Source organism: Megalobrama amblycephala, linkage group LG11 (assembly GCF_018812025.1).
Source record: "Megalobrama amblycephala isolate DHTTF-2021 linkage group LG11, ASM1881202v1, whole genome shotgun sequence".
NCBI classification, from domain to species: Eukaryota; Metazoa; Chordata; class Actinopteri; order Cypriniformes; family Xenocyprididae; genus Megalobrama; species Megalobrama amblycephala.
Genome location: NC_063054.1, coordinates 38,493,980 through 38,521,317, shown reverse-complemented (window position 1 = coordinate 38,521,317; position 27,338 = coordinate 38,493,980). Strand labels below are relative to the sequence as shown.

At 33.5% G+C, this 27,338-nt stretch overlaps 1 protein-coding gene across 1 annotated transcript in view; it reads left to right on the top strand.

Annotated features, from left to right (window-relative positions):
* Positions 1 to 27,338, top strand: part of LOC125278596 (MAM domain-containing glycosylphosphatidylinositol anchor protein 2-like) — a 188,478-nt gene that overhangs the window by 30,756 nt on the left and 130,384 nt on the right. The window contains exons 2-3 of the mRNA XM_048207883.1: positions 17,525 to 17,664; positions 25,674 to 25,848. Of these exons, the coding sequence (XP_048063840.1) occupies positions 17,525 to 17,664; positions 25,674 to 25,848 (315 nt within the window). The remainder of the gene's footprint in view (positions 1 to 17,524; positions 17,665 to 25,673; positions 25,849 to 27,338) is intronic.

Genomic DNA, 27,338 nt, shown 5'->3' with positions numbered 1-27,338 from the left:
TAGAAATAAGTTATTTTAAATTGTAATAATATTTCAAATTTTTACTGTATTTTTAATCAAATAAATTCAGCTTTGATCACAGGAATAAATTACACTTTACTATATATTCACATAGAACACATTTGATTTACATTGGAATAATATTTCACAATTTTTACTGTATTTTTGATCAAATAAATGCCACCTTGGTGAGCAGAAGAGACTCTTCTTTATGATAAGTTGTGTAGCGATTTCTTGTAAAATGTAAAAATCGTTCAATCATACAAAAAACTCTCAGTGTGTTTTTCTACAGTTCTGCTCTGATGAATAACCTGTGAATGTGTATCAGTCCTGTGAAGGCTGCTGAACAATTACAGCGTCTCTTGTTGGCGTTTTGTAGTGGATTTTCTCTGGGGTTCGAAGCATTAGCGCCTCTCTCGCGCTGACAGGCAGCTATAGATGCCCTTGACTTTCATTATGAAGCGGTATGTAAGGTCGTAAATCATACGTGTGCAGGCCGGGCTTTGATACATCGACCTGCTCCGTGTGATCAGAGCCGAATTAGCCGAGCGATCCTCCTCCAGAATCACATCCGCTCAGATACTGAATCATTCTGTCGTCAGTTTCGCAGTGAATCTGCGCTTTAGTTGTGCAAACGTGCGTTATACTGTGTTCATTGATTTACTGTCAGTCTTTTTGCTTTCCTGTAATGCAGTTTAAAGAAGAAAAACTAACCTTAAATATAAACTTAAAGGATTAGTTCACTTCTAAATGAAAATTTCATGATAATTTACTCGTCTTTCTTTCTTCAGTCGAAAAGAAATTAAAGAAATCATTCCAGGATTTTTCTCCACATAGTGGACTTCACTGGGGTTCAACGGGTTCAAATGTCAGTTTCAGTGCAGCTTCAAAGAGCTCTACATGATCCCAGACGAGGAATAAGAGTCTTATCTAGAGAAACCATCACTCATTTTCTAAAAAAAATAAAATTATATACTTTTTAACCACAAATGCTCGTCTTGCACTGCTCTGTGATGCTCCACACATGACGTAAATTATCAGGAAATCTGAATTCTGAACTAATCCTTTAACAATGTTTAATAGACTCGAGCGAACAATGAACAGCTCAAAGATTAATAAATACTGTAACTTCATAGAAACAGGAACTAAACAGAGCATTACTGACAGACTGGGAAGAGAGGAGCTGAACAATGGAGAATATGAGGAAAATAATCAACATTCAATCATAAAAACACGCTCTAGGTCTCTTTAATATCTGCCTGCTTGTGTGCACACAGGAGTGGACTGAAGTTTCTTTGTAAGAAAAGGTTTTGAATGGTGCTGTTTTGTTAAAGCGCTCCAGCAATCATTGTTTGACCCTCATGCACCGCAGGCCTCGTGAAACACGTCGGTTTTTACAGCAGTAGAAATTGTTGTCGCCCCATTTATGCTGAAATTACTTTGCTCTCTGCAGGTCAAGGGTCTCGCTGGAGCTGAATCACAAAAGCGTTCGGCGTTACAGAACAAACCACGTCAGTGTTTGCCCCTTTTTTCCGTCCTTCTTTGTCTCTGTCGGTCGTTCGTCCCGCAGCAGCCGCTCAATTTCATGCTCTTGTGATCCGCTCATTGTTTGAGAGCGGATCGACGCGCTTCCCGTCGGCTCGCTTATGGAATGAGATCGGTGTCAATCACATCTGTGAATCAGCTGATTTGCTCTCACAAGTGTGTCTTGAAAAGAGGGAGAGCAGTTTTATATCCCAGATAATAAAAATAAATTCCCAAAACAGTGTTTTTTAAAGGTCCAGTTTTTAAAGAGGTCATGAACTGAGTCGTTTTTTTACTCTTTTCTCTCTTCCAAACACACACTTTCTGTTTTATAATCTTCCAGCCTGGACTGAATTCATGGGCACGAATTAAAAACGTCCTGGAAAAAAAACGCCTGCCGTTTTAAGTTTCAGAGAGATTTGCTGAGCTTGTTTGCTTTTGCATAGATTTTTCCAAGCGTGTTTCTACACTGAGAAGCGTGTTTGTTGTTTATAGGTCTTCTGGTTATCTTTCACTGCAAGCGTAAAGCTGTTCTGAATTAATTATACACTTAATTGGCCGGCGTACGGCTATACTGGCTTTAACATATCACTAATGTGAAACATATTTCTGTAGGGACAATGTGTCCTCACAAGAGCGTTCGCTTTTATACAAACACCAGGAATGTTTAGACTAAAACACCACCTTTAATGTCCTGAAGCGTTTAAAACCTTTATAGATGGTGTATTTTTGTAGGTTGCAGCTTCTCTCTGGTTCCCTCGACAAAAACCCAATATGATTTTTTCATTAGCTTTTGGGTTATTGCAGAAAATACGATCTGTGACCAACAGAAGTTTATGACTCTCATGTTTTGTTCGTCATGATGATCTTCACAAATGAAGCAGAAGTACAAAGCTAAATGTAGGCTGTAAATGTCGCTTGACTTCAACATCACCATCATTGAGCTTCATCAACTCTTCATCAACTCAATTTAACCAAAACTCATTGACTTCAGGAGGACGGAACCAGAAGTGCAAGTGCTCGTTTCTGGGTTTGGCCTACAGAATACCTCATCCCTACAGGAGTTTTTAAATTATTATTAATTAATGTTATTATGTGATATTAATGATTCCTCAAATTATGTTTCTTGTCTGTCTGTCATTGTATAGTTATATTTTTCCATCATTTTTGTCTTGTAAACTTTTCTTTTCTAGTTTGCAAAAAATCACAAAAATATTTTTATGAGAAACAGTTTTGGAAATATCACAAAAATAGGAACATTATTTGAAAAATCTCAAAAAATTGTTTGCAAAAACCACAAAAATATTTTTAGAAATGTTTTTTTTTTTTTTAAATTACAAAAAAATTGTTTGCAAACATCACAAAAATATTTTTATAAATGTTTTTTGAAAAAATAAAAAAATTGTTTGCAAAAATATTTTAATGAGCAACATTTATGGAAAAATACAGAAGAGGATTAGGGCCAAGCAATAATAAAAAAATCAAACCATCTCGAGATTAAAGTTGTTAAATTTCGAGAAAAAACTTGTTAAATTTCGAGAAATAAGTTGAGATAAAATGTTGAGAATAAACTCATTAAAGAAAAAAAGTTGTTAAATTACGAGAACAAATTCGTTAAATTATGAGAAAAAAGTTGTTAAATTTCGAGAAAAAAGTCGTTAAATTATGAGAACAAATTCATAATTTAACGTATTTGTTCTCGTAATTTAACAACTTTTTTCTCATAATTTAATGAGTTTATTCTCAACATTTTATCTAGACTTTTTTCTCGAAATTTAACGACATTTTTCTCATAATTTAACGAATTTGTTCTGATAATTTAACGACTTTTATCTCATAATTTAATGACTTTATTCTCAACATTTTATCTCGACTTTTTTCTTGAAATTTAACGAGTTTTTTCTCATAATTTAACGAGTTTATTCTCAACGTTTTATTTCGACTTTTTTCTCGAAATGGTTTTATTTTTTTATTATTGCTTGGCCCTAATCCTCTTCTGTACAAAAAAAAATGACAATAATAGTTTACAAAAAAAAATTAAAAAAAATTAATGAGCAACGTTTTTGGAAAATTACAAAAATAGTTTTATAAAAAAATAAAAAATAAATTTATATATATATATATATATATATATATATATATATATATATATAATGCAAAAATTAAAAAAAAAATTTAGTGAGCAATGTTTTTGGAAAATGTTGCTCTTTAATTTTTTTTGTGATTTTTGCAAACTCGAGTCATGATTAATATTTTTCTAGTTTATATTGTGATTTCATCCAGTGCCCCTATGATTGATTTGGGTGTGTGAGGCTCTTTACATTTGTTGATAATTAGAAATCGACAGAAGTATGATTGTCTTTTAATTCCATCTGTTGTAACTACAGAACTGCACGAGTGAAGACGGATGTGGAGTTTGTCGTGACTTGAACATCTGTCTGCAGTGATTAATCAATGGTTTGAAGGGCGAGAGTCCTGCCGCAAAATATCACAGATGTTTACGCACATTCAGTTTGGATCTAAAAACCCAAACCCCTGAGAACTTCAAATTAACAAGGTCTCCAAACTCCAAAGTGTTGTGAGATGTTTAATTTGCAGACGGTGACCTCCAGCGCTGAGCTATAGTCGTTATTGCGCTCTAATGTGCTCGCAGACATCTAGTGTGATTGTCCCAGAGCAATTACCCGCGTTTGTGAGGATGTAATTATTTCTCGATAGATGTAATTATGCAATCCCACCTTTGCTGTGCCGTTACGGCGAATGACGTGCTTCCTCCTTCCTGCTTTCTGTGTTTGCTAAACAAAATGGTGAAAAACAACAAACGTGCCTAAATGACACTGTTAATCACGTTACAGTGGCTTTAATCAGGACTTCCTGTGAACTGTTGCTTTTGATCACCATCACACTCTGTCCTAATTGAACTCTTGTCAGAGCTGAACTCTTGTCACTTGATTAATTGTGACTTTTAGGGCTTTAATTGATGGAGGACGCTTGAGGAGAGCCGTTGTTGTGCTCTGAGGGCCGGAGAGGGTGATGGGATTGCATCAGCTCTCTGTGATATCGCAAAAAGAGTTTTTTACCGTGATATTGTATATGCATTTTCATATTTTTGTATCTACACTCTTAAAAATAAAGGTTTCAAAAGGAGGTTTTCACAGGTTTGCCATATAAGAACCATTTTTAGTTCCCCAAAGAACCTTTTTCAGTGATAAGTTCTAAAAAGGACCTTCATTTTCTCAGTGTGAAGAACTTTTTAATAATCTAAAGAACCTTTTTCCTCTTTAAAAAACCTTTTGTGGGTCCATGGACACTTCTTCATGGAATCAACCATCGATGCCAATAAAGAATCTTTTGTGGTTCCATGGACGTTAAAGGTTCTTCATGGATCCCTCAATGGCAAACAAGAACCTTTTGTGGTTCAGAGGATGTTAAAGGTTCTTCATGGAACCATCAATGCCAATAAAGAAACTTTTATGGTTCCATGGACATTTCTCCATGGAACTATCAGTGCCAATAAGGAACCTTTTGTGGTTCCATGGACGTTAAAGGTTCTTCATGGATCCACTGATGCCAATAAAGAATACTTTGTGGTTCCATGGATTTCAAAGGTTTTTAATGGAACCATCAATGCCAATAAAGAATCTTTTGTGGTTCCATGGGCGTTAAAGGTTCTTCATGGACCCACTGATGCCAATAAAGAATCTTTTGTGGTTCCATGGATTTTGAAGGTTCTTAATGGAACCATCGATGCCAGTAAAGAACCTTTAGTGGTTCCATGGACATTTGTTCATGGAACTGTCGATGCCAATAAAGAACCTTTTGTGGTTCCATGGATTTTGAAGGTTCTTAATGGAACCATCAATGCCAACAAAAAACCTTTTGTGGTTCCATGGATGTTAAAGGTTCTTCATGGACCCATTGATGCCAATAAAGAATCTTTTGTGGTTCCATGGACGTTAAAGGTTCTTCATGGATCCCTCAATGGCAAACAAGAACCTTTTGTGGTTCAGAGGATGTTAAAGGTTCTTCATGGAACCATCAATGCCAATAAAGAAACTTTTATGGTTCCATGGACATTTCTCCATGGAACTATCAGTGCCAATACGGAACCTTTTGTGGTTCCATGGACGTTAAAGGTTCTTCATGGATCCACTGATGCCAATAAAGAATATTTTGTGGTTCCATGGATTTTGAAGGTTCTTAATGGAACCATCAATGCCAATAAAGAATCTTTTGTGGTTCCATGGACATTTGTTCATGGAACCGTCGATGCCAATAAAGAACCTTTTGTGGTTCCATGGACATTAAAGGTTCTTCATGGACCTATTGATGCCAATAAAGAATATTTTGTGGTTCCATGGGTGTTAAAGGTTCTTCATGGACCCATTGATGCCAACAAAAAACCTTTTGTGGTTCCATGGATGTTAAAGGTTCTTCATGGACCCATTGATGCCAATAAAGAATATTTTGTGGTTCCATGGATTTTGAAGGTTCTTAATGGAACCATCAATGCCAACAAAAAACCTTTTGTGGTTCCATGGATGTTAAAGGTTCTTCATGGACCCATTGATGCCAATAAAGAATCTTTTGTGGTTCCATGGACGTTAAAGGTTCTTAATGGAACCACCGATGCCAGTAAAAAACCTTTAGTGGTTCCATGGACATTAAAGGTTCTTCATGGAACCGTCAATGCCAATAAAGAAGCATTATATTTATGAGTGTTCTCTAAAATAGCTTGAAAGTCATTGTTTCAGAGCAGAATTATTAGTGTTGCCTTAGAAACTGTGCCTCTAAATGGATCCATATGAAGCAAAATACTTCACCTCTACATTGATTCACTTCAATTTTCTATTGTGAAATGTAAGTAAAGGCAAAAAGAATGTGCTTTAACATTCACTGTCATTTAGATAAATAGACCCCAAATAGTTTTTACATGCAATGAGAGAGAAGTCGGAGCTCACATAAAATTCATAACTGTACAAATTGTGATGAAACATTTGGTTTTACAAGTTGAAGACCCATAATTGCAATAATACATACTGATGTGAATCAGTAAGAAGTTAATAAATATTCAATACTTGTTTTTGACCAATGCACAGATTTAAATGCACCAAAATAACAATGCATTTTGATCTTAAATATATCAACATGGATTCTGTGGTGTTAAAATCCATTCCACAGAAAGTCAAATAAATACGGCAGAAGTTTTTTAGTCTCTCTGTCTGTCAGTGTTTCTCGTCAGCTCTTTCTTTCAGCTGTTTTCCATCTTATCATTTTTCATCATTTTGACATCGTCTCCAGCATGATTGTATTTCTCCATTCGCCGTTTCTCTTTGTTTGTCTCATTTTTCAGCTCCTCCGCACGTTCTCTCATCAGTACGGAAGATCATCGCTCTTCACGCGAGCAGCTAGTTATCGTCCTCGCCGCGACACTCGCGTTTCTCCTGTTCGTTGTCTTCTAGCGATGTTTGACTAATGGCCTTCCGTCTCTCTCCACGCCAGCGATTCCTCAGCCAGACGCACGTGTCGACAGAGATTTACAGCCGTTTAAGATTCATTCTCCTGCCATTTCATTGGCATTGAAACATTTGAAATCACACCGTTCTCTGTCCCGAGCGCATTTGTCATCATGGAAAAGCTGTGTGGACTAAATAGATTATTCCCGGATAGATCACTCCGTTCCCATCTCTTTTTTCCCCTCCTGTGAGACTTTAAGGAAATGTTATTGCTCACTGGCTTCTCTTTCAGTTAAAATATTTTTTATTTGTTAGGAGAAATAAATGAGCCACAATGATAGTTGCCATACAGTATGAGGATTGAGTTAAAAGTCATAAATAATTTGGATGTGGATGACAGATCATTTGATTGTGAACGAATTTGATAGTAAATGTCCATATTGAGATATTGAGAATTTTGAGTGCATACACACAAATTTCATTTTTATTATGTAAAATTAATAATAATAATAATAAATAGGTCATCATGGATGATATTATTATTATTGTTATGTTTATATTATATTAATTTTGTAATAATAAATTATATATGTATTTTGATATATTTGTATATATCCCGGACGAGCCCCCATTTTTCACGTCCGTCTCGCAAGCCGCGGCATTGATCAAAAAGGTATAACATTTATTAAAGTAAGAATAAAATAAGAAAAAAACATAGTATTTTCTGATACAGAGCATGTCCTGCTCATCCTGTCCTCTAGTCCAGCGTTTCTAATGATCCTCGGGTTTGTTTCCCTCAATGACTCGGATCGGGTGTCTGCAGAGACGGATAAGAGCCGTATTGTCTGAGCAAAGCTCATAACTCTCCAGTGATGGTCAGTGAGCGGCCAGCGCTGTAGAACTGAATTAACACATCTCTGTTTGAGTGACGCTCTTATCAGCACGTCCAGCGCTAAAGGACTGACGGGTAAACTTAACCTGAATGATCTATAACCTCAGAACGAGCCACAGCGGACCTGATCCGGCACAAAACACACAGATACTTCATTTTCACTCACAGGGAAAGGTGTCCATCAGTGGAAATGTGTCATTTTAGTACCATTTTCACTGAAAAAAATGGACTCACATGACTCAAACGTCCCCCAGTTTTCCCCATTAGTGTTTAATTTGACCTGATGGAGATTCAAATGAAGAAAATCATATCAGCTTCACTATAGGCTGCATTTTTTTTTTTTTTTTTTTTACCAACAATACAGTAAAAATTGTGAAATATTTGTATGATTTTAAACAGCTGTTTTCTATGTGAATATATAGTAAAGTGTAATTTATTCCTGTGATCAAATCTGAATTTTCAGCATCATTACTCCAGTCTTCAGTGTCACATGATCCTTCAGAAATCATTCTAATATGATGATTTGCTGCTCAAGAAACATTTATGATTATTATCAGTGTTGAAAACAGTCATATTTTTGTGGAAACTGTGATACATTTTATTTTTCATTGAACATTTTGTATTTTTCAAGAATATTCCTCATCAATAGGTCACGGCCTAATATATGCTGAGAGATAAATTCATTTGAAAAACTTAAAATTCAATTACCAATGACCTTTTCCCAGTAACCGAAGGTACGTGCATCAAAACAATATCATGTCCACGTCTTGTTCTGTTTTTTCTCCGTGTTCGTGCTTAAATGTCAACCACCTGTAAACAAATGAACGTCTTTTTATACATCAGTCTTTAATAGGAGATCTGTTATTCTCCATGACTCCATGTTTCCCACAGGAGCTTCTGTTTTTGTGTTTCACAGATGTACTTTGTGATTTCTGTCTCGTCTGAATCCCAAGAGACAAAGAAATAAGAGAAATTACGTGCGTTTGACAGTACGACGTCCAAATCCAATGTGCTTTAATGGCTTTATAATGCCACCCAACAAAGAACATCCAGTGGAAAAACATTGATTTGAATCGAGCCGGACTGAATGTGAACGTTAACAAAAGACGTGAACACTGAAATCCCTTGAAAGGAGGCACCTGATAATTAAAATGCAAATTGCTGTTGCTTTAGCTGAAGTAATGGATGAACAGGCCGCTGAATCCTCCTCTTTTGAGTCCAGTTTCTCAGGCACAAATGAAAATAAAGCACTACAACATTCCCTGTCAAACCCTTCTGGAAAACAAAAGTTGCTGACAGAACTATTGAAGAGGGAGTTTGCATTATTAAATGCGTCTTTTCAGCGATGTGTTTCGGGAAAGATCATATGCGTATGGTATTTTCAGTATTTTCTCTGTTTTTCTGGCCTTGGACATGTACAGTACTCAATCCCCCAGAGACTAAACAAAGAGAACGGACACTTCCCATCATTCTCCTGTAATCTCATCTATAACCTCGATGTCTGTTTATTCAGTACTGTGTGATTCAAGCCACTCTTTTATTACGGCTGTATTTCAGCGTGAAGCTGAATGTTCAACTGGATTTAATGTTGTGTCATGAGTTGGTTGGATGGTTGACTATTGGTTAATGTTAGTCAGCGCTGGTATGAAATATGAAGTAATAATATGAAAACAGATGTGTTTTGCTTTAGATTGACATCAGAAGTTAACGTGGGCTTGGGGCAAAAATGCCATCATAATGAACAAAAATGCCCAAAATTCAACATAAGGAAGCAAAAATTGCCTCTGCACAATCTATTTCAGCTGTCGACATTAAAGTGAAATGTGAATTTGAATGAAAAGTGTTAGATCTGCTTACTTTGCATCAGATTTCTTTTGACATTTTTTTTTTTTTTTTGCAGCGCTGTGCATTCTAACCAATCACACATGCTTCTGTTGAACTTATGAATGCAGTGGCCAATCAGAGACACAGATTTGCTATACAAGTGTAATATAATAACACATTTATATAGCAAATTTGTTCAGTGTGCATGTTTTATTGACTGAATTCTGAGCCTTAATGTAAAAGGATTTTTTTTTTAAAGAATTATCTATGTAATTGTACATTCGGCAAGCATTTTATTTTATTTTATTTTATTTTATTTTATTTTATTTTATTTTATTTTATTTTATTTTATTTTATTTTATTTTATTTTATTTTATTTCATTTCATTTCATTTTATTTTATTTTCATGCAACTGTACATTCGACAAGCAGTTTGGAGAATGGCTAGATGGATTATTTTATTTTATTTTGTTTTATTATTTTATTTTATTTTATTTTATATTTTATTTTTATTTTATTTTATTTTATTTTATTTTATTTTATTTTATTTTATTTTATTTTATTTTATTTTATTTTATTTTATTTTATTTTATTTTATTTTATTTTATTTTATTTTTCCATGCAAATACATTTGACAAACAGTTTGGAGGATGAAAGGATGGAAGGATGAATAATTTTATTAAAATACAATACAACCATCCATCCTCCAAACTGCTTGTCCTGCACTATGTAGGGTCAAATAAAAAAAATAAAAATAAAATAAAATAAATTAAATTAAATTAAATTAAATTAAATTAAATTAAATTAAATTAAATTAAATAATAAAAAAAATAAAAAAATAAATAAAACCATCCATCCTCCAAACTGCTTATGCTATGAATGGTCATATTAAAAATAAAATAAAATAAAATAAAATAAAATTAAATTAAATTAAATTAAAAAATAAAATAAAATAAAATAAAATTAAATTAAATTAAATTAAATTAAATTAAATTAAATTAAATTAAATTAAATTAAATTAAATTAAATTAAACAAAACAAAACAAAACAAAACAATCCATTCTCCAAACTGCTTATGCTATGAATGGTCATATTAAAAATAAAATAAAATAAAATAAAATAAAATAAAATAAAATAAAATAAAATAAAATTAAATTAAATTAAATTAAATTAAATTAAATTAAATTAAATTAAATTAAATTAAATAATAAAATAAAATAATAAAATAAAATAAAATAAAATAAAATAAAATAAAATAAAATAAATAATTCATTCATTCTCCAAACTGCTTATCTTATGTATGGTCATATTAAAAATGTAAAAAATTAAATTAAATAAAATAAAATAATAAAATTAAATTAAATTAAATAACATAATAAAATAAAATAAAACAAAAAAACAAAACAATCCATCCATTCTCCAAACTGCTTATGCTATGAATGGTCATATTAAAAATAAAATAAAATAAAATAAAATAAAATAAAATAAAATAAATAAAATAAAATAAAATAAAATAAAATAAAATAAAATTAAATTAAATTAAATTATATCAAATCATTCATTCTCCAAACTGCTTATCTTATGTATGGTCATATTAAAAAAAATAATAATAAATAATATAAATAATAAAATAAAATAGTAAAATAAAATGAAATAAAAAAAATCCATCCTTTCTCCAAACTGCTTGTCCTATGTAGGATCGTGAGGATGCTGCAGCCTATCCCAGCGTCTCAAGCCAAAGGCAGGGAAACACTGGATGGTCAGTTTATCACAGGGCAAAAATAAAATAAATGACATGATAGCAATTATGCAGATGTGAAAGGGGAATTGTATGTGTCAACACATAGCGGGATTCAAAGCAGTGACTCCTGCTAGCAGCCTGTCGGCTGAGTTTGAGTTTGTGATATGAATGCTGACGGTCTCAGAGAAGCTCCTGGATCACTGCGTCTCACAGTGGTGTCATCACTGCTCAGTTTGCTGTGTCTAATGCTTCATCTTATTGTGATTACATTTTACGAGGCCCATTACATTAAACTGTGGAGAAACTGTGGAGTAAACCTAAGAATTTGTCCCGATTCAAATTTCTTTTCAGGAACGTCTCTTATTTGAGATTCTTGGATCAAGACAGTTGCATGCTAAATATTTAAACATACATGAAGCTTTTAAACTTTAATCAAGTGAGAAAAAAGATCAGAAGTGTAAACGTTCAGAGACGCATCAGAGACGGGACGCCGAACACAAACATTCCCATCCCATGTGAGTGAATCACATCTGCTCACGGACACGTGTGATCTTCACAGTCCACACGGCCTACAGCTAATTCATCGTACTGCTCTTGTTGTGATTAAATACATTTTATTTTATTTTATTTTATTATTTTTTATTTTATTTTATTATTTTATTTTATTTTATTTTATTTTAATATTATTTTTTATTTTATTTTATTATATTTTTTATTATTTTTTTTATTTATTTTTTATTTTTATTTTATTTTTTCATTTTATTTTAATATTTTATTTTCTTTTATTTTATTATTTTACATAATTTTATTATTATTTTACTATTTTATTTTATTTTATTATTTTCTTTTCTTTTATTTTGTTATTATTATTTTTTTATTTTTTTATTTTTGTATTTTATTTTATTATTATTTTATTATTTTATTATTTTATTTTATTTTATTATTTTTATTTTTTTATTATTTTATTTTATTTTAGTAGGCAGTATACTGTGCACTTGGTGACATTTCAGGCTCTTCAGATCAGTGTCTGTGTTCAGTAAAGCGTATAATGAGAATTGTCGGACTTTACAATGTTTTCACCACATACTCTTGTCTACTTTTACGTTGACATCTTGAACAAATCTAATAGCGACAGGCTTGTTTCAGCTTTTAAGATAAGTTTAAGTGCAAAGTAAAATAATTTATCTTTTTATGGATATTTCTAGAGATGATTCTCCATCGTCCAGTAGTTTATGTCTATTGCACTACACTCCAGCACAGCTCTGACCTCTGACCTCACATCTCCTCACACCTTAGTGTGTGTGCGTGTGTGTGTGTGTGTGTGTGTGTGAATGGCACTGAACACAGCATGTATTTGTAAGTGTTTTGTTGAGTGTTGTTTGCTGTAATGTGTGTAATGGTGACACGCGGCGCTTCATGTAAGTCTCGGCGATGTTGTCGCCGTCTCGTCGAGTTCAGCACCTCTGATCCGAAAGCGCCGCTCACATAATGAGTTTCTCTTGACTTCCTTTGCCTCCATCACTGTCGAACACGAACGTGCGCGGCGCTAAAAATAACACGTTAAGCCCTCGGGACGGCACGTTTTTGTTTCCGAATGAATATATGGATAAACAATCCTCCCCGTTCCTGCTTGATATGTAAATGAGTGAACGAGGCAGAGCGTCGGTGGCAAACATCAAACGTCAATTAGACTCTAAATGGCATGAAAGGGAAGCAGCACCTTTCTGCTCTAATGACTTTTTTGCACTTTAAAGCAAATGGATCAAATGCTAGAGTACGTCCTCAAAGATACGAGTGCCTTTTTTACTGATTTCTGTGTGATCTCACATATTTAATGACTGTACGTGCAAAGATGGCAAAATGAGAAGTTGTGTTTGTTCTGTACATGTGAGGGCCTTTAAATTCATGTTGAACTGTTTTAACACAGCCACGTTATAAATAACCGTTGGCTTTCTAGGACGGATGCGTGTGTCGAGTGACTGTCCTTATTTTTGCCCTGTGATGGACGGTCCATCCATCAATCCAGAGTGGCCCAAAACACTGGGATAGACTTCAACATCCCTGCCGTCCTACATTGGACAAGCAGTGTGGCGATTATTTTATTTTATTTTATTTTATTTTATTTTATTTTATTTTATTTTATTTTATTTTATTTTATTTTATTTTATTTTATTTTATTTTATTTTATTTTATTATTTTATTTTATTTTATTTTATTTTTTATTTTATTTTTTATTTTATTTTATTCATGTTAGCCTATACAGGACAAGCAGTTTGGAGAATAGATGGGTAGATTATTTAATTAATTAATTTATTTTTACTTTACATTACTGTATTTAATTTTATATTTAATTTAATTTATTATATTATTTTTTTATATTTTATTTTATTTTATTTTATAATTTATTCACAAGATTCTACATTGGACAAGCAGTTTGGAGAATGGATGGATTTTTATTATTTTATTTTATTTTATTCATGTGAGCTTATAAAGGACAAGCAGATGGATTATTTAATTAATTACTTTAATTAATGTTTACTTCACATAACTTTATTTAATTTTGTATTTTATTTAATTTATTTAATTTATTTAATTTTTTTATATATTTTATTTTATTTTATAATTTATTCACAAGATTCTACATTTCACAAGCATTTTGGAGAATGTATGGATTATTTTATTTTATTTTATTTATTTGAGCCTATACAGAGCAAACCATTTGGAGAATAGATGGATGGATTATTTAATTAATTAATTAATTAATTAATTTTAATTTACTTTTCCTTTACGTTACTTTTCTTTAATTTCATATTTTGTTTAATTTTATTATTTTATATTTTATTTTATATTTTATTCATGAAATTCTACATTGGACAAGCCATTTGAAGAATGAATGGTTGGATTATTTTATTTTTATTATTTTATTTTGGTATTTTTTTGTTTTTGTTGTTGTTGTTGTTTTAAAATATTTATTATTTAATTTTATTTTTAATATATTTGTATTTTTATATACTAAGTTTTTATTTATTCATTTATTTGTTTAGTTTATTTATTTTTAATAGTTTTTTTATTTAATTTAATTTTTATTTATTTATTTATTTGGTCCAAAAATAGCTAAATAGCATCTGGCTCTCTAGGACAGATCCGTGTCTCATGTGACTGTCCTCGTGCCGCTCAGGCAGAAGGGAAGTGATGTCACAGTTAGAGGTGCAGAAGCACAGCTGGGTTCACTCCATCCCTCCGGCATCTTCACTGCCTTTTTCACACTCGCCGTTATTGAGCGGCTGCGATCTGCACAGAAAACACACAGTATACACTTCATTCTGACATCAACGATCTGTCTGAGCAACAAACACAACTATCAGTTCACAGATGCAGTTAGAATAAGAGCTACTGGCGTAAAAGGCAAATCAGCTGAAATGTCTGCGGCTCATAAGAGCTTTGCTCATGATCTCGAGTGAACATGCCTTATCCACACAAATACTGAACAAAACAACATGCTGCATCTCTGAATGAGGCCATTATTAATGAAAGCATTCTGCGTTTCATGACTTTAACTAAACTGAATGGCATTTATTTCTCTGTTAATGTCACAGAGCTCAGTGAGTGTGATCTCTCTAATGTTCTTTCAGAGGAACACTGTTGGATTGGATGCTGTTTTTTGCACTGATGCATGAACAGGATCCTTAAAAAGTATAACAATTCCTTAATGTAGAAATAGGCCTTATCCACAATTCTGGATAAATTGAGAATCACGCTTATTACACACAACTAAACAAAATAACATGGAATTTACTAGCGGTTGTGACTGAATGTGAATTGCTGCAGTCAATTTAAAATGTCTAATTAATTTGAATGAATTATTTAAAAAAAAAATAGTTTGAGTGAATGATTCAATGACTCACTCATAAAGGCTTCACTTGTTTCATTACTGGATGAATCAGTGTTTTTGAACAAATCTCTTGAATGAATGATTCAATGACTCACTCATAAAGGCTTCACTTGTTTCATTACTGGATGAATCAGTGTTTTTGAATGAATCTGTTGAATGAATGATTCAATGACTCACTCATAAAGACTTCTATTGTTTCATTTCTGGATGAATCAGTGTTTTTGAACGAATCTCTTGAATGAATGATTCAATGACGCACTCATAAAGACTTCTCTTGTTTCATTACTGGATGAATCAGTGTTTTTGAATGAATCTGTTGAATGAATGGTTCAATGACTCACTCATAAAGACTTCACTTGTTTCATTACTGGATGAATCAGTGTTTTTGAATGAATTTGTTGAATGAATGATTCAATGACTCACTCATAAAGACTTCTTTTGTTTAATTTCTGGATGAATCAGTGTTTTTCAACAAATCTCTTGAATGAATGATTCAATGACTCACTTATAAAGACTTCACTTGTTTCATTACTGGATGAATCAGTGTTTTTGAACACATCTCTTGAATTAATGATTCAATGACTCTCTCATAAAGGCTTCACTTGTTTCATTACTGGATGAATCAGTGTTTTTGAACAAATCTCTTGAATGAATGATTCAATGACTCACTTATAAAGACTTTACTTGTTTCATTACTGGATGAATCAGCATTTTTAAAAGAATCTCTTGAGTGAATGATTCAATGACTCACTCATAAAGACTTCACTTGTTTCATTACTGGATGAATCAGCATTTTTAAAAGAATCTCTTGAGTGAATGATTCAATGACTCACTTATAAAGACTTTACTTGTTTCATTACTGGATGAATCAGCATTTTTAAAAGAATCTCTTGAGTGAATGATTCAATGACTCACTCATAAAGACTTCACTTGTTTCATTACTGGATGAATCAGCATTTTTAAAAGAATCTCTTGAGTGAATGATTCAATGACTCACTTATAAAGACTTCACTTGTTTCATTACTGGATGAATCAGCATTTTTAAAAGAATCTCTTGAGTGAATGATTCAATGACTCACTCATAAAGACTTCACTTGTTTCATTACTGGATGAATCAGCATTTTTAAAAGAATCTCTTGAGTGAATGATTCAATGACTCACTTATAAAGACTTTACTTGTTTCATTACTGGATGAATCAGCATTTTTAAAAGAATCTCTTGAGTGAATGATTCAATGACTCACTCATAAAGACTTCACTTGTTTCATTACTGGATGAATCAGCATTTTTAAAAGAATCTCTTGAGTGAATGATTCAATGACTCACTTATAAAGACTTTACTTGTTTCATTACTGGATGAATCAGCATTTTTAAAAGAATCTCTTGAGTGAATGATTCAATGACTCACTCATAAAGACTTCACTTGTTTCATTACTGGATGAATCAGCATTTTTAAAAGAATCTCTTGAGTGAATGATTCAATGACTCACTCATAAAGACTTCACTTGTTTCATTACTGGATGAATCAGCATTTTTAAAAGAATCTCTTGAGTGAATGATTCAATGACTCACTTATAAAGACTTTACTTGTTTCATTACTGGATGAATCAGCATTTTTAAAAGAATCTCTTGAGTGAATGATTCAATGACTCACTCATAAAGACTTCACTTGTTTCATTACTGGATGAATCAGCATTTTTAAAAGAATCTCTTGAGTGAATGATTCAATGACTCACTTATAAAGACTTCACTTGTTTCATTACTGGATGAATCAGTGTTTTTGAACAAATCTCTTGAATGAATGATTCAATGACTCACTCATAAAGACTTCACTTGTTTCATTACTGGATGAATCAGTGTTTTTGAACGAATTTCTCGAATGAATGATTCAATGACTCACAAAAAAAATTGTTTTTATAGAAATAAACTGGCAGCTGTGGTTGCCAGAACAATTCTGTAAAAATACAGTAAAAATTACAGCAAATCAGCATATCAGCATATCATAATTCAGCTTTGATCACAGGAATAAATTACACTTTACTATATATTCACATAGAAAACAGCTGATTTACATTGGAATAATATTTCACAATTTTTACTGTGTTTTTGATCAAATAAATGCAGAGAAATTATAACCAGCTAACAATACGAGCACTGGTGATTTAGTAAAGAGCGATTCTGTCTCTTCTCTCCGCAGCGCCTCCTACTGTCCGTATCGTGCACTCGGGTCACGCGTGTAACGTGGAGGAGGAGCGTTACTCTGAGAGGGTTTACACCATCCGAGAGGGAGAGACGCTCGAGCTCACCTGCCTGGTCACCGGACACCCACGGCCACAGGTGAGATCGCTGACCACAGCTGACCAAACACACACAATAAACACCATCTGTACTGACAGACTCTGTGTAGTTCTTCATGAGAACAGCTTCCATCCTTCTTCAGATGCTACTGATTTCTGATAAAGCGTTCGTTAGAGGCATTCACTGACTACGTTGATGTGAAATTACAGTAGAATGACACTTCACTTTTGTTTACATGTTATGGAAGCAAAATAGATCTCAAAATTGACCATTATTGTTTTACACAATTAAAGAGTGTGATTTCAGTAGTTTTTATATTGTAAAACTTTGCAGATGATTGACAGAGTGTAAAATATGTATATATTATTTTTAGGATTCAGACTGGAATTAGTTTTTATCAGATGATTAATCATGACTGAAATGATTCGCTGATCATCACGGATCACTGAAATCGAACTCTAAACGTGATTAAAGTTGAATCTCCGGAGGGAATATGATGGTGTCAGACGTATTTATTAATGTCTTATTTATTAATTGAGCGGCTGTTCGTCTGGTCTCAGGCGCTGGCTGTAATCCATTCGTCTGCGGTGGGTTTGCTCCTCACATATTTCCCAGCTGAATATGACCGCACAACGAACCGGATAAACACCGCTAACCCAGAGTAAATCCATTTCGAGCGGAGGGCGCTTTTTTTTTTGACTCAGTTGACTGATATGATGTGATGTTGGACGGCGGAGACACTTGATGCTGCTGACACAAGATTAGATACAGAATAAGACTTTTTGCACTGATTACACCATGCATTTAGTTTAAAGAGGACCTAATATAGCCCTAACTAACTCAACCAGGCTCAAGGGCCAATTCCAATTGCCATTTTGGGCCCTTGAACTATATATTTCTAATGATATATTTCTTATTATCTTATAAAAACATGGTGTTTTCCTCATCCTGTTGTTGGAATCATCATATTAGTCTCTTGGTGAAATGCTGCATCATAAAATCACTGAAAGTCGTTGTGATTCAGCTGCTCATTCAGTATTTAGACACACAAACTCTGTTATGTTGCAAATCCTAAAACGCTGCCAGCCAACAAACCAGCTTTATTTATCACTCAGCAAGCGCCAAAAGCAAGATGAGATTGGCTTTGGTGGGTGTGAGTTCTGGACAGTAGCCGGTTAGATGTGTGTGTGACAGTATCAGGATGAGATAGAGATGTGTGTTTTGATATCCAGAGCTTTTCATGCTGGACTGCTGCTCTTCACATGAAAACGGTTTAAGAGGTCAAATCTTACAGCTTTTTATTCCCTGATGGCCACTTATAATTATATTGATTTATTTACTTACTGTATGTATGTATATATGTCATTTTTGTTTTTTATATTTATTAATTTATTGCATGTATTTGGGTCTATGATGTGACAGGTCATTTTTTTGTCCAAAGGCCTTAATAATAATAATAAAAAACAAAAATATGATATCCAAAGTATGTGAGGTAGTACAACTAGATCTCTTTTATTGAATCCAAAAGGTTTTAATTATATTTTGCAACATATTTTAAAGATTTTGAAGTGTCAAAAGGTCATTCGGTTTAACCGTCCAACCGTTCATTTGTGATTAAAATATCTTAAAATGTAATAAATGTATGTTTTTTTTATTCTGGCATGATTTTATAACATCATATATCAACATAGTGCAAAATGATATTAAAATTATGTGTAGAAGTCGTTGCTTTGTTATGAGAAAGAATGTCCGGAAAAATGAATTTCATTGATGTCATTCGGAGTAACCGATATAAAGGGACCATTTTGGATCAAGTCATGTGGTCAGTATCATGTGACAGGATGTGACATCATTCAGACACCTGCAAAGGACCACATGGTCGTGAAGCAAAGTAACTAACTCTCTCTTAACTATTTGATAAATTCATGTTTTCTCTTGATCATACGCATTCATACGTCATTCGGTGCAACCGCTATAAAACTTGGAAAATGTGGTAATATTGTAAAAACTTGTACTAAATATAAAATGTTTGATTGTCGTTTTGCTAGATATCAGCCTGTTATCACTGTTTGAAAATATTGTCATTCGGTAAAACTGAAATTTTGGTTAAACCAAATGACTCTTTTGGTGACAAATTTTATCCATCTTGTAAAAAAATGACAAAATCAGTGTTAATTGATTATAAAAACCACATAAACTCATTGTTAACACATAATAAAAGTTCAAAATTATTTATATCTCCATTTACACTTGTTCGTCAATGACCCACCTATTTATTTATTTACTGTATGTATGTACGTATTTTTAATTTTTTATATCTATTTATTTATTTTATTGTATGTAACAATGCATTTTTACTTTTTTTTATTTATTTTTGTATGTATATATGTATTATGTTTTTTTCATTTTTGCATTTTTATGTAATGCAATACATTTATTTATTTTTTTATTTATTCATTGTATGAATGTATTTATTAATTTGCTTATTTTTTTTATGCATGTTATGTCATCTATCTATTTAATCACCCTCTCTCTCTCTCTAACCCTTGCAATTAAACAAGCTGTGTTTTTTTGTAAAGATCAAGTTATTTATTCTAAAATATAGAAAATGTCAGACAGAAATATGTAAGGGTCAGAGATCTGTCACTGCCATTTTGTTTGTTTTTTATTTCATAACATTGCAACAGTCAAGTCGATTTGTAGAAAAGATGTGAATGTTACCATTTTGTACAGTAATTATGGTAATTTCTGTGGTGAACGCAGCAGTCGTCCCATCTGGGCCATTTCTCTGGCTTGATCTTTTAAAGAAATCCTTCTTACTCAAATATTTATTTACGTTGTGCTTTATTTAGAAGCGGCAGAGGAAAAAAAAATCATCCGCAGCCTCAAACCGGAGGTTGTTTTGCATCGAGCTCGGTTTGCTGGATTGGATAAATGAAATGCGATTTGTCGGTGTCCTGGGGATTGACTCTGCCCATTCACCCTAATTAATATTTAATTCCCCTTTGATCAATATACAGCCCATTAATTTGTCCACTCCAGCGTGGTGCGGTCACACATAGCAGGTATTGATCCCTATATATTTCAGTTGGAAAGGTGAAGCCCGTTGAGTAAGTGAGACACACCGACCACAATTCATCTCACACGTGTGACACTCCGACGCTTAATTAAAATTTTAAAACGGGAGATCAAAGATTGCTCGTGTCTCCTTTGAAATCAAATCATTAAGATGTCTGCTCCGGTCCAGCCACGGGCAGGTTTTGAACTTGATGTTCCGGATCCGGGAACGTCGTTCCAAACTGCAGGAGATTCTCGGCGGCCAAAATGAGAAGTTGTGCACTGATTTTCCTTTATTCTGCTGAGAGAAACTTTTGATTTATTAAACTAGTTCAAGCACCTGAAAACAGATAACAGTTATTATTATGGAGTGCAGTGAGTCTTAACATTTCATTAATATCCCTCTCCCTGCAGTGTTACGAAGTCTTGATGTTGTTTTTGGGCTCTACTAGATTGAATGTTGATTATTTTCCTCATATTCATACCATAACCGCCAGTTTCAACACACTACTAACTTTAAGTACTTGACTACAATATGAAGGACATGTTTTTTAGACTGAGAATGTGTGATATGAACACCTAAACATTCATTATAAATATCCCAATCTGAACGCCAATGATGTGAAATTTGTCAGTTTTTCCACTGAAGAAAGGAAGTTAGATAGTTTTGGATGAGTAAATGATGACAGAATCATCACATATGGTGAATTATTCCTTTATCATTATGAGACTTTCGCAGACTTGATGAGTTGATACTAATTGTTGCTCCTGAAAGGAAACGAGACATTCACATGAACACTGTCACATTCTCAGATCACACATCATGTTTGGAGACATTTTGAAACACGACAACTGAAAGATTTCAACAATAGTGCGAGTAGAAGTGAAGATTCATGAATGGAGAAGCTCACAACTGTGTTGGGAATCGCTCTGGATAAGAAAACATCTCAAACTCACTTCATTTTGATAGAAGACTTCATATCTTCAGTCATTTCTCTCCTCCAGTAAATGTATCTTGGTTTCAGAATGTTTACATATTTGTGCTGGAAAACAAGACAGAGATACTGTGGAAGAACCTCATTTTTGCAGTGAAAAACTGGCGTCCGTATGCCAAATGCGCTTCTGATGGCATTACGGCGGGTAAACGAGATCTTCTGTCCGGAGGGACGTTCGCTCGACTGGTGGCGTAATCCGAGAGACGAGCGACAAATGGAGGATTATAAGCACTAATGCCAACATGACACGAGGATATTAATACTAGATTTCCTTAAAATCAACAGAAACTCTCTGAAATAGTCTCACGGGTTGATTTATTTCTTAAACAGGACCTATTATGCTTTTCATCCACGTTCATCTGTCTTTAGTGTGTAATGTTGCTGTTTGAGCATGAAGAGCTTATTATTATTCTCTGTATCAGTGTCAGTGTTTCTGAAACACCTAAATCTTCACAATATTCCTCATTTAAACAATTCATGCGCATAATAAAGGGGCGGGGCCTGATTGAGTTAGTTAGAAACTGGCGGTTATGGTAAGGGGCGGGGCATTTCCCAAACACCAATCACAACACACTGCTCCAGCCGACCAATCAGAGCACATTGTGCTTTTCGGAAGGAGGGGCTTCATAGAGACAGGAACTAAACAGAGCGTTACTGACAGACTGGGAAGAGAGGAGCTGCAAAATAATCAACATTCAATCCTGTTAGAGCACAAAATCAACATCAAGGTCTATAATCGGTCCTCTTTAACTAGCCTGTCTGAAAGTACACTGTCCTCAGACTCATATGGCTTGAGATTGTTCCTCTACCTTGAATCATTTCAGTGTTTCTCAGCACTTTTGAAAAGCACCTGTAAATTTCAGGGCTTTATTTTGTTGCCGTTTCTGAAGCTGAAGGTAGAGAGCTCGTCTTTGTTGAATCTTCTCACAGAGATCACGACCGACTCGATTCATATTCATAGCAACACCTCGGTTTGAAATAACTGTCAGATTAATCACAAAGCGCCGACAGTGAGGATTTCGAGTCTGTCTGTCCTCTCAGGCTCTGGCTTTCACACAGAAACATGATGTTGTGTGTTAAATACTCACGTGTCTTCAGAGATCACATGGAGAGCTCCATGTGTTTAAAGAGATTTTTAGTATCATTTTGGACTTGTTGTGAAGTTTAACATTCTTGACTTTGTGTGATGTAATCACTAAAAGATACATATAATAATAACTAGTAAATAGTTTGGGGTTGGAAAGTTTTTTTAATGTTTACAATTTTCTATGTGAATATATACTGTAGTAAAGTTTAATGTGATCAAAGCTGAATTTTCAGCATCATTACTCCAGTCTTCAGTGTCACATGATCCTTCAGAAATCATTCTAATATGATGATTTGCTGCTCAAGAAACATTTATGATTGAAAACAGTCATATTGTTATTTTTCAAGATTCTTTGATGAATATGAAGTTCGAAAGAACAACATTTGCTGCAAACCTCATTCTCATAAATCTGAATCCAGTATTTATTATTTGGCTCAAGGTTAAAACTGAAATATTGTGTAAGAGTTCACATTAACATGATCTTATTGCACCCACAACCTTTTATCTTCTGTTTAAATCAAAATCAGAATAAGATACCTGATACTCGAGTTATGAATGGTGCTAAATGTTAATGCATCAATGCTTTGTTTGTACGATTATTGATCTTGAACAGTCTATAAACAAGAGGTTAAATTTATAGGAGTAATGAGTTGGGCATCCCAAAGCACACAGACTGACAAAAACAGGCCCTCCTTCTACGTGTCATGACTTTCCCAAGATCCCATGACTGGGACGTTCAATCCCCATCCGATCCTCCCCTCGCTCCTACAGGAACACGACAGTTAATCTCTGTTCCGTCTGGGACATGATGCTGGAATAAAGCGAATGGCAGCATTTGTTCACCTTGTCACTCCGCTCGACTCCACAGAACACACAACGTCTTAGCATAGCTAAATTGACATTGGCATTGTCAAGATGAAAATGGCGAGGAGGGGCTCCCAGAGGACTCACGCTGGCATTTGTTTGACAAACGAGTGACTGTGACATATAGTGCCACACAACATCCATTCTCACACACACAGCGGGAAGATGCGACTTAAACGGAACAAAACCCTTGTGCACTTGTAGTGTACGTTAAATCTTAAGGGTAGAGTTTTAAAAAACTGTACTTGCATGTAATATAATAACGTAATAAATGTGCACTTAAAGAGAGTACACTTTCATGAAAGTACACTTTTAAAAAATTTACTTTGCAATAATTTTAAATTAAGTTTTGCTTTAAACTGCTTTCATGTTTTAATAATCTTTTGTCGTGCTTGTTGACATGCTGACATACTAAAGCACGTTGATTAGAATTTTAACTGTAGTATGTTATTTGATATTACATAAGTTAATATATATAAAATGTACTAAATTGCAACTTCATCATTCCAAATATATTCATATACAAGTTTCAATAAAAAATGTCATTAAAGTATATTTTAATTTACCATGTTTGTCTGTACATTTGGCAGTACTCTAAATATATTTCAAATACAACAGAATTATGAAATTACATATAAAGATGTACTTAAGTGCTACTTAAGTGGTCAAAAAGCACTCTTATTTTGCATTGAATGTAAATTTAAACTATAATATATTTCATTTAATTGTAAATCACATGCAGTTAAGTGTCTGAAAACATTACATTCAGTTCACACTTAAGTAAATTCTTTTAAAGTATGTTACTTCCATAATAAGACTTCTTTTTAAAAGTATGCTAAAGTGTACTTCATTTTCACAAGGGAATGTCAGAAATGTGAGTTGATTTGAGGATGGAGAACTATTGCATTTAAAAAAACAAAACAAAAAACCATCCTGGAACCAAATGGTTTTTAGGATATTCAGTTATTAAGTTTCTCACAAATCTCATCAATGCTCTTGAAATGTATTGAGCTTTCCACTGCTAAAGTAGTTGTTAAAAACACTTGTGACTAAAGCAAAAAGCATCTACAGCTAGTTTAATTCACAGCATGATTCATTACTTTCAAGGTCGGGTCAATGAAGTTTTATTGGTGCATCAGCTTGTACATCCGTGTTTATTTCAGACCTGCGTTCCAGATTTCTTCTGACAAACAAGCAGAGTTTTGATGCAGTACGTCGAGTGTGTGTGGTTTATAGATATGCTGCTGGGTTGTGTAAAGAGATGTGCAAAATAGTCAATTATTTCTGCTACATTTGTATTTATTATAAGGGTCCAAAATCTTTTAAGGCAAGAAACCACAGGTAAATAGGGTAAAAAATGTTAGCTAATACCTGTAGATATCACCTTTTCACAGTGCATTAAGACAATTGTTTTGTATTACAAGTTTTATGACATGTTATGTGTATATATGCAAATGAGGCACTAATTAAATATGCACTAATTTCCAGAAAATAAATCTGAACATTCAAAATTCCTGTATGATTTTGTTGGCATATTATAGTTAAAGGTTTTTACAGAGGGGGTTTTTGGAAATCTCTTTTTATCACTTCATAATTCAGAAAATACTGTCAACAGACAGAAAAAAAAGTGTTTTTAGGAATAAAATGTTGAATAAATATCAGGTGAATGGTATATGAACAAACCCCTCAGTAAAAACCTTCAGAATATAGACAGGAATAAAACTGTAAAATTTGGTGTGTGTAAGTTCTGCTGAAGTGGAGATAAAAACTTTTAAGGATAGGAACTGTAATTGAAATGTACAGGCGCAAATAGATAAAGTGCAATAAAATAAACTCTTAAATGTGTATTTAAATGTTTTCTTTCCACTAGTCTGAAAGAAGACATATTATGGAAGCAGAACAGAGCAAAATCTCCAAATTGACCAGTAAAAAACTTAATCTGTGGTGTTTGCTAAGTGTATCATACTTGTGTTGAAGTTTTGAATGGTGAGCAACGGGTGAAATGGTGCGATTAGAGATTTAAGAGGTTTTTCTTTCTCATGTAGATTCGATGGACCAAGACTGCAGGCAGCGTTTCGGACCGGTTCCAGGACTCCAGCGTATTCAACGAAACCCTTCACATCGCGAAGATCCAGAGACATCAGGGTGGACGGTATTACTGCAAGGCCGAGAACGGACTGGGTTCACCGGCCATCAAGTCCATCAGGGTGGACGTCTACTGTGAGTTCATCTCAGATGTTTCTGCTAAATGTCTTGTGCTAACACATATATGTTCTAAGAACATTTTGCTAATCTTCCCATTAAGTTATGAAAACATTATTTCTGATTATTCTGGCTATGTGAACGTTAAGGGAACATTATGGGAACGTTACTTTTGAATGTTCTCAGAAAAAATGATTCAGAAAAAATTTTCCATGAACGATATATGAATAATGTTTTTGTGCTAATGTCTTGAGAACATTCTAAAAAGACCTGATAACTTGAACGAACGTTCTATTAACATTACTGTAGAATGTTTGTTTGAGAGAAGACTGCTAGAACATTAGCCAAACCAGTACATTTCTATAATGTACTTAAAGTGCTCTGTTTTCGTGCACAAATTTTGTACTTAATATACTAAAAATTCTTCTTTAGTACTTCTTAAGATCATCTTAAGAGCATCTAAGTGTACTCAACTGTGCTATTTTGAGACACCATGAAATATGAACTAAAATATGCTTTTAACATTCTATGTTTAAAAAATGTATTTAGATACTACTTATAGTACATTTGAACCCATAGTGTACTACAAGTGGTAACTAAATATTTTTTTTAAATACAGAGATAGTATATTAAAAGCACATTTTAATTCATATTTCGAAATAGCACAGTTGAGTACACTTAGATGTTCTTAAGATGATCTTAAGAAGTACTAAAGAAGAATTTTTTGTATATTAAGTACAAAATTAGTGCACGAAAGCAGAGCACTTTAAGTACATTATAGAAACATACTTTTTTTCACCTGGGAAGGTTCTGAGAACGTTCCCTGTTAGCTGGGATAATGCGAATGGATGCGAATGAGTCACTAGTCATCATCCTGTAAGAGTCTAGAGCTGTAAAATAAATGTGGAGAGCAAATCTTTTTCTTTGGTGAAACATCTGAGAAGCAGAAGTTTTTTACTTTATGCAAAATACGATTTCTATTTATTTATTTATTTTTTTGGCATGATTTTGCTGTGAATATGATCCAGGCATGTTAATGAGGTTCAAACGAGTGTCCCAGATTCTCCGGTGCTGTAGTGATCCAGAACAGAACATCATCCGAACCCAAAAGACCCACATCCAGTATTCAGAGTCCAGCTGGAGCGTTTGATGGCAATTTTTGTCAGCGGTTTGTCTCCAAGGCCGTCTGCCTTCACTTACCCATCGTTTCCATTTCACAAGTCCAGGTAGACTTGGAAACGTGTGGAGCAGAATGCTGGGATTGTGTTTGCACTCTGAAATAGAGTCTGTAGATAGAAAAGAGAAGATTTCCACAAGTTGTTTGATAGACCTGACCAGAATCTGAGACCTTCAGTAATAAAGGAACCGCTCTGGTTTGAGTTGCCGTATGACTGGTAGTTTTATATCTTGGCAACTAAGGCTGTGTAATATTTCATTGTGATGATTTTCTTTCTTTTTTTCCAGAAAACAAGATTTTATATCTTAAGTGAATTTGCTTCTTAAGTAAA